The sequence below is a fragment of the Arachis ipaensis genome, chromosome B7 (assembly GCF_059453495.1).
Source record: "Arachis ipaensis isolate K30076 ecotype BB chromosome B7, ASM5945349v1, whole genome shotgun sequence".
NCBI classification, from domain to species: Eukaryota; Viridiplantae; Streptophyta; class Magnoliopsida; order Fabales; family Fabaceae; genus Arachis; species Arachis ipaensis.
The window spans coordinates 5912959-5926297 of NC_142442.1; the positions used below are offsets into that span (position 1 = coordinate 5912959).

General features: G+C 37.9%; 2 protein-coding genes across 2 annotated transcripts; both read right to left on the reverse strand.

The window, feature by feature from the left end:
• Positions 1–105: 105 nt before the first annotated feature.
• Positions 106–2347, reverse strand: LOC107606580 (GDSL esterase/lipase At1g71250). The gene is made up of 3 exons (XM_021107123.2): positions 1888–2347; positions 1185–1802; positions 106–521 (listed from the first exon to the last, which is right to left on the reverse strand). The coding sequence occupies exons 1-3, from the start codon at positions 2159–2161 to the stop codon at positions 289–291; spliced, it is 1125 nt and encodes a 374-aa protein (XP_020962782.1). The 5' UTR covers positions 2162–2347; the 3' UTR covers positions 106–288.
• A 481-nt stretch (positions 2348–2828) lies between these two features.
• On the reverse strand, positions 2829–5478 carry FBX2 (F-box protein 2). The gene is made up of 2 exons (XM_021107122.2): positions 5252–5478; positions 2829–5087 (listed from the first exon to the last, which is right to left on the reverse strand). The coding sequence occupies exon 2, from the start codon at positions 4848–4850 to the stop codon at positions 3132–3134; it is 1719 nt and encodes a 572-aa protein (XP_020962781.1). The 5' UTR covers positions 4851–5087; positions 5252–5478; the 3' UTR covers positions 2829–3131.
• Positions 5479–13339: the final 7861 nt, after the last annotated feature.

A 13339-nucleotide genomic window follows, 5' to 3' on the forward strand; every position in this document is an offset into this window, starting at 1 on the left:
TGACTTAAATGTTGACAAGGACAAATGGTGTCAGAATCAGAACTATGCATGACTTGAATTTATTACATAGGATAAAGACAAATGATGTCAGAATCAAATACCCACTTTAGTAAATCATAATTATATTTATAAGATCACATTAACAACCTGTTCTTTATGGTGTATTAAATACTAAAAGCAAATGGAGTAAGCTAGACTTTAAGAACTTGTGTTTTGTAACATCTTCAAAGCTAACATATAGGGTAAAAAGATATGATCAATCAAGAAAAATGGTGGTGGTTGTTTCTTCTACACTTTGATGTTGAACAATTCACGGATGGTGATAGGATGGCAAAGATTTGAGATTAGTGAGCCAGACCACGCTGCATCAGCTAGGATTGAGTTTACTGCTTGTGTAGGGTTCAATAGATCCCACCATAGGTGTTTTGAAGGTTCATTGCATGCTATGTCCATGGACATGCATCCTATCATTGCACCATTCAAGCCTAGTCCACAACATGCAGTCTTTGTGTCTACAAAACCTGTACATTCACAAACCTAATCATGTTCACTTTCATGTTTCACAATTTAAAAAGGTGTTGGCTATTCATTTTGGATATTATCTCCAGACCGAGTTATGTTAAATATTTTTTTCGGTCTATGATAATTTTTTTAAAAGAAAATATCATATCATAATTTAAAAATCTTTGATTAATTTCTAACCATTTAAATAATTAGTTTAAGTAGTTCTTGAAAAATCAATGCTTATAAGAGCCGCTTAGACCAATTACTTGAATGATTAGAAACTGGTTAAGGATTCGAATTGTGAATGGCACTATATCATTCGAGTCAATGATAAGGGACCGAAAAAGACACTTATTCTTCTTATTATTATTAGATGAGATGCCATTCCCAATTGGAGTAGCACACACCAAATGGTGGTGTACACATGAATCGATTCAATATACAATACAACGTGAAATGCCTATAAATATTTTTTAAAAAACCTTATTGTATGCTCCTTGAGTATTTAAATAGATTGTACTTCATTCATTCGTAGAACATATAAGTATTTCTTAATAAATATTTGTATGTACTATACAAAATACAAATGTATAAAACACAATTCAAAGTATCTATAATTTTGGTCAATTTTTTTTTGTTAATAATAATCATGAAGTTTAAGAAGGGAGAAATTAACATACCAAAAAGCCAAGGTTGGTTGATAATCTCCATCATTCCATGGTATACATCACAGAACACCACATGAATTTCAGGGAGTTCAGTGTTAAGCTTGGCCATATGTTCCTCTAGCAAGTTATTGTATTCCATGATCAAATCATTCACTTGCTCCTCACAACCACTTCCATTGTAATCTGACGTGCGATTCATCTCCCACGCTACGCGTGGAGTGCACCCCAAAGGAAGGATTCCGAAGCATATGATCTTCCTTGCATTTGCATCATAGAGGTACCTCACTGCATTTGTCATTTGATCCACAAGAATGGTGGCAAAAGTGTGGTTGGACATTTGGTTGGTAGAGTTCTGAAGGAAGAGATCAATGTAATCGTCTTTGCCGAATGAGAGAGCAAAGATGGAGGATCTTGTGAATTGGAGAGCAATGTCCGTGGCCAGATGCAGCTGCAACAGCTGCATGGTCTCGGAAACTTGCCGGAGTTGTTGGTTGAGTGATTGGTGGCTTTGGCTTCCCTGGTTCATGATTGTTGCTTGTGTTGATCCAAAGTTGAGACCCCCAAAGATCTCCTCTACAGATCCATTTTGACCATAGAATGGTCTCATTGATTTCAGTCCAATCTTTTCAGCTACAACAACAATTTCAGTTCAACAATCCTAATGTATTTGAGAGCAAGCACAGAAAGATAAGAGTAAAGAGAAAAGAGATCATACCAAGAAGTTGAGGAAGAAGTGTGGAATCAGAGCCATTACATGGATACAAAGAGAAATGACCATGAAGGAGAGGGTAGAAGAGAGTGTTGTCTCCACAATCAACTGAGGAATCACCTAACACATAAAATGCATATGAATGTGAACCAATTCTACCACCATCAATGTTAGTGGTAGTGACTACCTCTTTGTTTTGACAATAAACTAAGCTTAACATGCTCATTAGCATAACAACAACTTGAACATCAAACCCTCTTATTTTCATGTTGCTCTGCATAGCCTTGGCTATAAAAACTGATTTTGCTGCTAAATCATTCCAATAAGTGTAGCTATTTTAATGGTTTCTCTTCAATAGTTTTCCCATTTGGTTGTAGATGAACTTAAAACAGGACAAAGTGTGTATTTCTGTTTTTCAGTTTACATTTGAGAAGACAAGGGAAAGGTCATGTGCTTAGCATTTCTCAACAACCTCATTGTCAGCAAAATTTATGATTTCATTCATTTGTTTTTCTTATCTAAGAAATAAAAAAGTAAATAAATTGTAAAAACAAGAGGAGGAAATTAGAATGGCCAATTTCTGGCAACAAGCTTATCCATCTAAGTTCTAAGATTAAGACATGGATATATATGTCTGGCCAGACTAACGAACTTTGATAGTACATGAAGTTTGGAATGAAAGAAAATATGAATTAACTTAAAGGTGGGTGTGTGTTGAATCACTTGTATTAACTAGAGATTGATGCTTAATTGTTAAATTGTGTTGTATTTGTATATGATTTCGATTATAATTATAGTATTAAATTTTACTTTGCTCGAAGATTCCTACCCCTTTCATGAAATTTCCGTGAGTTGGGTCAAGTTAATCAAAGTTTCGGGTAATACAGCGCATGTTCATAGTTAATTGATAATTTTTCTTTTAATCAATCAATCATTGAGAATTAATGTTTAACTAAGTGACATTTTCACCTACTGTCTTAATAAGTCATGGTCCTGTGACTCCTGTCACCCAAATCCCTAGTAATGGGAATAAAGTTTCCACTGAATTTCACATCAAAATTCAGTAGGCAATGGACATAAACAACACTTTACTTTCTAAACCTGGAGTCTTCTTTGATCCAATTACTAAAAATATGCCTGATTAAATCATGCTAATATAAGAGAGAAACTAAATCCAAATACCGTATACATCAATTATGTAAGAGCAGAAATAGACAATTGTGCATCGAAGCACACAACAGGGACCATAACTATGCCTTCACCTTTCCACTTAACCCACGTTTGTTGGGCCAGATACAATTCACTGAACTCTTCTTGGCCGCCGCAACTGAACATTGATCACTACGGCCACCTTTGCTGCTGCTCAGCTCCGTTTGGAGCTTACGCCGCCTCATCCGGTGCTCTAACCGCATTCCTCTAAGTGCCCGGGCTCTACGCTCAATTTCTAAAGCATGAGAGAAATCCCAGATCCTGACAACACCCTCTTCCCCACCACAGACAATCCGATCAGCTCCTATATCTACAGCAAAAAGATTGCTCTTAAATCCATGCAACATCCTCTGTGGGGGCTCTATTGCACCACCATCGAAATACTTCACCTTTGAACTCCTCTTCCTCAGAGCATGCCTGCTAGTCCTCAGCAGCTTTCGCACATCAATTAGAGCAAGCTTGCCATCACTTGATGCTGACACAAGCCATGGAAACTCAAAGGCAAGTGAATACACAGGACCTGTGTGAGGAATCCAAGCAGCAACTTGCCAAGCTTTGGCCTCACAGCCGTCGTCTATGATCTCATACATGTGTATTGAACCATCTTCACCTCCAGTGAAAAGGAAATCCCCTGTATGGCTTCTTGCCAAAGCATAAGTGTTGCCAACATGAGCACTGAAAATGATAGTCAACAAACTCCCACTATTGGTATCCCAAATGTACACATCTGAACCTGATATGCTGGCAACTGTAGTATCATGAGGGACAAGTCCGTAAACCCAATCGCTGTGCCTTAGCACCTCAATGCACTTCATTGAATGACGGTCCCACACTCGAACAGTCGTGTCCCACGAACCACTGTAAATCCTTGTTAAATCTAAAGCAAGTGATGTCACTGGACCCTCATGTCCCCAAAGTCTAACCTCAGTATTCTGGTCCTGAGACCCTCTAAGGTCAAACAGATGGGGTAGTCCTTCCACAGCCCTCCAACAATGAATAAATCCATCAGTACCACCAGCAACCAGCAGTCTTCTATCTGCTGCAACAGCACGAATGGTGCAGCCAAGGGGCCGTGACGATGCGATTGATAACCCGTCCTCCATGTCCCACATCCTCACAACAGAGTCATACCCAGAGGTAAATATAAGCTTTGCAGAGGCCAACAGGAAAACGGTCCGAACTGCTTCAGTATGGCCATACAATACATCCATAGTGTAACGTCCCATGAAAGTCTTACTCCTAAACTCCCTCTCCACAAATAGCTCCTTCCATGACTTCTCATCAGCAACATCTAATTCCAGGGCCACAGGAACTGCTGGAAGTTCCCACCTTTCAGCATAGAACTCCTTCCAAGCATGGTGCTCGGACGCAAGCCTATGGAGAATCGTGGAGACGCACGAAACAATGCCAAGGTCTTTGGGGTCAAGGCAATTCAGAATCTCGGAAATTATCGCCGGAGGAAGGTCGGTGATGGACCGACGGCAATCATAAACCACTTCAGCAGTCAATGATGATTGATTCAAACCACTGCCAGAGGCTTTGATTCCTTTCTTGGAATTAAACTTTGATGCTCCCTTCAAACTGTCACCCTTCCTATACTCACCCTTTGTACTCGGAACAATATCAGAGATTGAAATTCCTTCACTATTTGGTTTGTGACTAACTAGAGTTGGTTCAACTATGCCTATGCCTGGATTTGCTACAAAATCTACCAATTTTTCAGAAACCTCAGTAGTACTCCTTGGGCACCTAAATGCCATAAAAGAATGGGATGCTATACTCCAAAACAATAGGGTTGAAAATTCAAACCCTCCAGTAGCACACAAATTCTAACAAATTATCCAAATACCTAAGCCAACAAAATTCGAATTTGGGGGAAAAAAAGAAGCTGAAACCCTAATTGAAGCTTCCTACGAATAAGATAACCAAGGTAGGGCCAAAAATCAGCTTAGAAATAATCGGTAGCCAAATAAAACGATAGAGAAATCCTCAATTTTCTGCAAAAGAATAAAAAATATATATTAAAAAACGAAATTAAGAAAAATTCAAGGATGACGAGCTAACAGAAAATAGAAAAAGAACCCCACACACACAAAAAACAAATGCAAAATGGGGAAATTGAACAAAAGATATTCCGATTGAGAATGGAAAGAAGAATTACCTTGAGCGGAAGAAAGAAAAGCGTGGAAGCGGAGAAGAAGCAGAGAGAAAAAGGTGAAGGTGTGAATTGAATGAAGCTAAGAGGCGTTATGTGGTTAGGGTTACAAGTTAGAACTATGAAGTAATCAGATCCCCAAATTTCACCCTCAGTGTTCGGTGGTCACCGTGAACTTTGAAGAGAACACTAATCAATCCGCGAATTCACGCTTCTATCCTTCTGGTTTTCATAATTAATTATTTTACTACAAATGCCCTAAATAATTAAATTATTAATGAAAATACTTTTTAAATTTATTAACAATACAAATATTTTAAACTCTTCAAATCAAATATCTAACTATAAAATATACCTTCTTCGAAGAATTTAATTATTGGATTTTGACGATATTTTTTGTAAGTTTGACGATTTTTTTGTTTTTCTAATCAAATTTTTTTTGTCACTAAAAAGAATCTGATTAAAAAAACAAAAACTTTTATCGCTAAAATTTAATAATTTTATATTAAACAATATTTTTTATTTTTTTATTAATGATTAAGAATAATTTAAAAAATATATATATAATATTTGTTAAATACAAAAATTATTTATTAGTTATAAAAATATTTTAAAATTAGTTTTATTACTTTTTAAATATTTTAATAATATTTTATGTATTTTAAAATATTTTAATAGTATTTTGTGGTTAAATAATTTGACGAGTATTTTTTCAATAATTAATTGAAGGATAATTTTTGTGGTCTATTCATTATTTTTTTAGCAATACTACAAATAGTAGGGAATAAGTTTTCCTACAATTGTAACGATATATTTATAGGTCATAAAGAAATTAGATAAAAAAATCAGAAAAATAAATTATGTCAAGTATTATAATTTTCTAAATACCTATAAGTAGACACACAAAAAATACTATAAATCTAAGATTTCAGTTTTTCAATCATTTATTTGATTTTTTTCAGTATTTTATAACTTATAAATTTATCATAAATTCTTTCGAAAAAATTTTTAAATTTTGGATAAAATGCATATTTAAACCAAAATTACACAATTCACCCAAAATGAAAAACGTTACCTGAATCTCCCAACCGGACGTTTTTATGTAAATCGAATGAGACCCATTCGAATTATGCAATCCAACACTAATTCGAATCAAGGCAATTCGAATTACTAAAGAAAATACAAATCGAATCTGACCAATTTGATTTATACATGGACGAAATCTTGTATTAAATCGAATCACATTGATTCGAATTATGCATGCACGTGAACATCCCACTAATTCGAATGACACCAGTTCGAATTACAAGCAGTTTTGTGCACATGGTAATTCAAAACAAGCTGTTTCGATTTGCCTATAGTAACTAATTTCGACGTGGGTTGATTCGAATTATCACCAAGAAGTAGCCTAAGGTAATTTGAATTGGACTCATTCGAATTACCAATGTCTACCCTATAAATATAGTTCGAGTTGAGCTCATTCGAACTACAATTTCAAATCTCTGCCCCACCAAATTTCAGAAAAAAACCCTATCCTAAAACTCCAAGAAAGTGTTCAACATTTGGATATTCCACTGATGGGGAATAACCCAGACCGACTTTATCGTTTGGATGGAGTCGCTCATATAGCTAGTGTCATCAATGAAAAGGTTAGTGCGCACATTTTTTTCTAAAATAGGATTTCATGTGTTACTTTTTTTTTTTGTTTCTTATAACGCTAATCATTATTTAGAATTGTTAAGTTAGATAGAGTTGCTGTATTGGTGATTTGTTAGTTTTAGAGGTTCGACGGAGCAAGTTTTAATTTGGATAGTGATTACAAATAAGTAAAAGAGTATGAGTAGTAAAGATAATGGGGGGTGCAACTTATTTAGAGTCAGATTTTTTTTTGTTAACATTAAACTCAGTCGTTAAAGTCAATTTTTTGTTAATGTTATACTATTTTTTATTAGACCCCGTTTGATGCATATATGATGTATTTGAACGCGTAACATTATTTGGTTGCGTACAAGTTGTATTCTTTGGATATATGTATTAGTTAATAATGTTGTATAAATATGTTCCGAGATCAGACACAATTTGATACATTCTTTATGCAACCCCACCGATGTAACATGAGCATGCGACGACAGTAGGGTATGCGCTTGGACGAGAGGATCGTTCCGTACTTGCAGATGGCCGGTTTATACCATCTTGTGAGGCTGAACGAGCTTGGTTTAGGTTGGATGAGCCGCTAGTTAGTGCATTCGTGGAGCGATGGCGTCCGAAAACGTACACGTTTCATATGCTGTTCGGGGAGTGCGCAATTACACTACAAGACGTGGCGTACCAGTTACGGCTACCGATCGATGGACCACTGACAGATTTTGAGACATACATCGAGGGTGGTTGTCCAGCTCGGGCGTGGTTTAAGGAGTTGCTGGGTGTATTGCCTCCTGCGAACTGCATATACAAGTTCGCAGTGAAATGCAGTTGGTTCCAGTAGACATTCAGAGAGTTTACTGATGGTGCCGATGAGGCCACTGTTAGGAGGTATGCCCGGGCCTATAGCATGATTATGTTGGGGACTCAGCTATTTGGCGACAAGTCCAGTACTCGCATTTACATTAGGTGGCTGCCATACGTAGCCAGGCTTGAGGACATGGGTGGGTACAATTGGGGATCAGTTGCTCTCTCATGGTTATACTGGTGCATGTGCCGCGTGGGGAACAGGCACGTTGTGAAGTTAGCCGGACCATTATAGCTGCTTCAATCATGGATCTTCTAGCAATTCCTTGAATTAGACCCGCTAGACATGATACGTTCGGCTGGCCTTTGGCCTCGAGGTACTATTCTATTCAAATGCTTTATTTGTCACAATTATTTGTTGTTAGCTTCATTTAGTGATAACTTGGGTTTGGGTTGCAGATGGTCAGGTCACAACCCTACAGCGAGCGAGAAGGGACCTCGAGTTGCGAGTTGGAGGCTCATAATAGATCTCTTACAGGCTGGAAATGTGAATATTTCAATCACTCTATATAGTTAAAATCTCTCTTGAATTGGCAACACTATATATTTAATGATGACATGTCATAACTATTTCTATTCACATTTCATTTGGATGTCGTATAACTCTCATGATGTAGTTCAGGTGGTGCATCTGGAGATATTGGAGCCTCATCATACGGCGTTCTGGAGGTCCGTGACAGCGTTGATATATTTTGCAGTCATAGAGTGGCACCAGATAGATCGGGTACTACCGCAGTTTGGTGGAGTACAACCTTGACCCCGAGCCATCTTGATGTCGAAGGATGACAGAGGTGGTGATCGATGGTTCTCACACAGCTTGCAGTTTTGGCACCTCCACTGAGACAACCCGCCAAGTCTGTCGCATGAGTTTCTGGATTGGTGGAGCCAGCATGGCAGGAGATTCCTATCACCTAACACCTAAGCTCTTCCTCGGTAACCCCAGGGCCATTCCTATTATGGTCGAGGTGACTCAGCGAGGTCCATGTCAAGTTCCTGACAAGGATCGGGTAGATAATGTTCCAAATAGGCGTCGAGTTGAGCAAAGAGCTCGTGTTGAGACACGTAGGAGCCAGCGTGAGTGGCGGTGGCTCGAGCATGCGATGGCGGAAGGTGAGGGCAAGGGTAGAGGTGATGGACGAGGTAGGGGTCGTGCTGGACAGACTGGGAGGGATGGTCGTCGAGTTAGAGCTGGAGATAAGGGAGAAGTGGACATGATGATGATGACAGTCTTTACAAGGATGGTGATGGTAGGGATCATGATGGGGCTGATGGTGGACATGATGGCGGGCATCATGGAGGAGGTGACGGTGAGATGGGGAGTGGACTTGGAAGAGGTGCGCATGGTGGCGGTGGTAGAGGATCCCATGGTGGATACTCGTATGGTTCTAGTGTGGGTGATGATTTGGAGGAGGGCGGCGGGGGAGATGGCGGAGGGCCATTCGGTGATTACTTTGTCGGTGTCCCCAGTGATGACCAGGCTATACATGAGAGCCATACATGGGTTAGTCTAGGTCAGCTTCTATCAGACCTGCTGACCAGTGAGGGTCTTGATGCAGACTTTGGAGGATCACACTTCCCCATCCGATACATGCTGAAAATCGAGCTAAGGCGATACACCTGATGCACATAGGGCTACCAAGTCAGACGTGAATATGCACAACAAGCTAAGGCATGACAGAATGGATAATAAAGTGCCTGAAAATATCCGCAATCACATGTCTGATCCCTAAGTGACACTCTGTAACTACCAAGTGAGAACGACTAAGTAGGCGTGGTCTCAGCGACAGCGAACTTAGAATTATCCCTATCGTACAAAGTCACTATGAAACATCGTGACTTCTTCAGATTAGCCTCTATAGACTTCATCAGATGCCGACTAAACTGTTGTCCGGTTCCCAACTGGGCCTCTGCCTCTCTCCCCTTGCGAACAAATAGCTAGGATAACCTCCCGTACATGGATTTCACCAATGAACAAACTGGAAGGTTCCTCACTCCCTTCAATGTCAAATTCACACACTCGAAGATATTTGTCGTCAGATGTCCGAATCTCCTACCCTTATCCCGATGTTGAGTTCACATCGAATACTCAATCCTGTTAGCCTAGTCATACATGGCAGGGTTTTCAGTTCGTAGGATATCAAACCAGTAATCAAATTCAACCTCAGTCTTGACATATGCCGCGTTCACCAGAAGCCTGCGTGCATCCTTGCCCTTAAAAGTCAGGGCAAAATTTGCGGCCACATGTTGAATACAGAATGCACGCTATACAGCAGGTGGTAGCCAACCTCCGTCGGGAGCCTCAAGTGCTGCCTTGATACCGTTGTGCCGATCTAATATCACTAGAATACCCGATTGCGGAGTCACGTGCTGGCGAAGGTGGGATAGAAAAAACCGACCATGACTTAGCATTCTCACCCTCCACAAGTGCGAATGCAACCGGCAGAATGTTGGAGTTCCCGTCCTGGGCAATTGCAACAAGCAATGTACCACCATATTTGCTGTACAGGTGGGTCCCGTCAATACTGACTAACGGCTTGTAATGTCGGAAGGCCTCAATACACGGTGAGAATGTCCAAAAAATTCGGTGAAAATAGGCCTGCTCCTGGTCCACTTGCCCACCCACTCGCACAAGACTCGTCCTCAACACTGCAACACTACCAGACATCGTCATTTGTACACCTAGGACCCATCGCGGTAACTCATTATATGAATCATTCCAATCTCCGTAAATATGTGCCACGACCTTCTACTTAGCCAACCAAACTCTCCTGTAAGTCGGTCTAGAACCGAAATGTGCCTCTGTCACGTTCAGCAGTACCTTGATACACACAGCTGCATCAGCTCTAATCACTGGCAGTATGAATGCTGAGATCACATGATAATCAACACTCCTGTGATCACTCGATATCGACATGGCAAGACAAGTATGAGGTCTATTGTACTGTTTTACCTCCCAAATACCTCTACGCTGGCGGAGACTGATCTGAATCAACCATGTGCACCGTTGCCAAATTTCTTACACTTCCCAAAGTACTTGCGATAATCGGACTCTACTACTTTGTTCTGAACCCCGCGTCGGATGCTATAGGTCTTCACGCTTAACACGACCTCCTATTTATTCTGAAACTAGTGACCAACCTAAAACTCCGCTAGACTTTTGGTACTCTGTGTATCTCTTGCACCAAATCCAATAAGTTTGCTAGGAACCCCCTGCTATCTCATGGCATCCCAATCCAAAGTTGAAAAGTGCGGGGGTACTGTTGGGTCCCTGAGCTAGGCTTCGTCAGCCCCAGCAGGATTACTCGCTACTATATCATCACCGATATCATTGGCAATTATGTTCGGATCCACATCATCATCGTCATCATCATCTCGCAGTAAATCGTCTATACCATCCAGTGTGCCACCGTGTAATAAAACCGATGCCGCATCAGTAATACCAACTCCTCTATCGCCACTATGGTGTAGATCAGCTGCGAAGGACGGGGAGGCAATCACAGGCACGGATGACGAGGCACCAACAGGCCTCGAACTAGAACAGACTGGCATTGCTAGAGCTGGGGGATTCTGGTTTGAACCTCGTGAGCTGGAGACCACATCGACAAGCTTGGCCAACAGCTCAGGGGTCCTGACCTAAAAAAATTGTCGACGACAATGGAACAGAACCTCCAAATCCTTATCATTGCATATGACAAACGAATCGTATTTTACATCATCTCGCAAAACTGAAATCAGAATTCGATAGAATAGCTTCTCAACTCGTTTCACGCCTTGCAACCCCAGTTTTTGGATTATAGAATTTAGGAACTCAGCAAAGCTCGTTGTAGGTTTCAGAAAAATACTGAGAGGATCCTTATCAGTAAACTTAATTTCAGAGCGTGTTTTTTTCTTAATCGACCCTCTATAGTACACCAACACTATAAAACTATCCTCACTAGCCATTATCTTTCACTCTAATGGCAATAATTTCACATTCACATCATGTTTATATATGTTGGTGTCACAGTAAATCGAATTTACCTTCTTTGATTTATATGTTCATGGTAATTCGAATCAGTAAAGTTCGAATTATATAAGGAAATTATGAGGTGTTATTCGAATTGGTGTCATTCGAATTAGTGAGGTGTTCACATGCATGCATAATTCGAATCAATGTTATTCGATTTAATAGGGGTGTTCATGGATTGGATCCGATCCGTATATCCGTGGTGTTTATCCGAATCTGATCCGAAAATTGCAGATATGGATCCGATCCGCACACTAATAGGATTGGATTACGAATTTTATGTAGATATCCGCATATCCAATCTGCATATCCACAAAAAAAGGAAATAAATAAGTAAATATTCTTTATATATTTTATTTCAACTAATAATTATCATATATGTTGTATTATTTTAATTTATTATTTAAGAAAAGTATGTTTAATATTATTTTAGTAGTAAACATATTTAAAACAATAGAAAAAATGAATTTTATTGATATTTTTTAATAAAAAAAAGATTTTAAAAAGAGTTTTGTATTTTGCGGATATATCCGATATCCGATCCGATTCACAAATGTGCGAATCAGATCGAATCGGATCCAAGTTTAAAAACTGCGAATTTTGGATCAAATCCGATCCGATGATTTTAGTACGGTTCTGATCGAAATTTTGGTCATATCCGATCTGATATGCGGTCACCCCTACGATTTAATACAAGATTTCGTCCATGTATATATCGAATTGGTCAGATTCGATTTGCATTTTCTCTGTAATCCGAATTGCCCTGATTCAAGTTAGTGTTGGATTATATAATTCGAATGGATCTCATTCGATTTACATAACTGTGCCTTTAAACCATAAATTAAAAATATTATAAAAAATCTTTTATAAAAGTTGTTGCAAAATAAATATTTTTAAAATGTGTCCTTAAAACACAAATTAACTAAATTATTTCTCAATTTAATGTGTTTGATTCATTCAATTGTATTAATTATAACTAATCAATTATGTAATTTTATTTAATTAGGATAAATATCTTATCATTTAATATTTTATTTGATTCATTAAATTACATTAATCATAACTTCAAATATTTAATTTAATTAGAGTAAATATCAAATTATTTTAAATTCAATTCGATTCATTAAACCAAATGAATTATAACTAATTTATTATTTAATATGATCGATATAAATATTAAATTATTTAATAAATAATATATAAAGCAATGAAATAAATGAACTCAATTAATTTAAATTATTGTCTTATTATTTTATATATCCCTTTTCTCCTTCTCTATTTTGTACTTCACGTAAAATATTTGTAATTTTTTATTTTTGTTTTTTTATCTTAATTTTGCTAATATTTTTCTATGATTTTGTTTTATATTAATTTTTTTATTTATTTTGATTAATAATTCTTAAGGGTATTATTATTTTATTTAAAGATAATTTAAATTTTTTGTAATATTTTTATAAAAGTTGATTAATAGGTTCTTTTTTAAAATATTTTTCTGAAATTTTTTTAATAAGATCATATTTTAATTTTTCTATTTCATCTTTTGTATTAATTAATTATATTAATCTTCTATTGCAATACAT

Coding starts and splice junctions, on each gene's coding strand:
- LOC107606580 (XM_021107123.2), bottom strand. CDS start 2,161: ATGCAGAGCAACATGAAAATAAGAGGGTTTGATGTTCAAGTTGTTGTT. Junction 1,803..1,887: donor ACTTCTTCCTCAACTTCTTG/GTATGATCTCTT, acceptor TTGTTGTTGTAG/CTGAAAAGATTGGACTGAAA. Junction 522..1,184: donor CAACCAACCTTGGCTTTTTG/GTATGTTAATTT, acceptor GTGAATGTACAG/GTTTTGTAGACACAAAGACT.
- FBX2 (XM_021107122.2), bottom strand. CDS start 4,850: ATGGCATTTAGGTGCCCAAGGAGTACTACTGAGGTTTCTGAAAAATTG.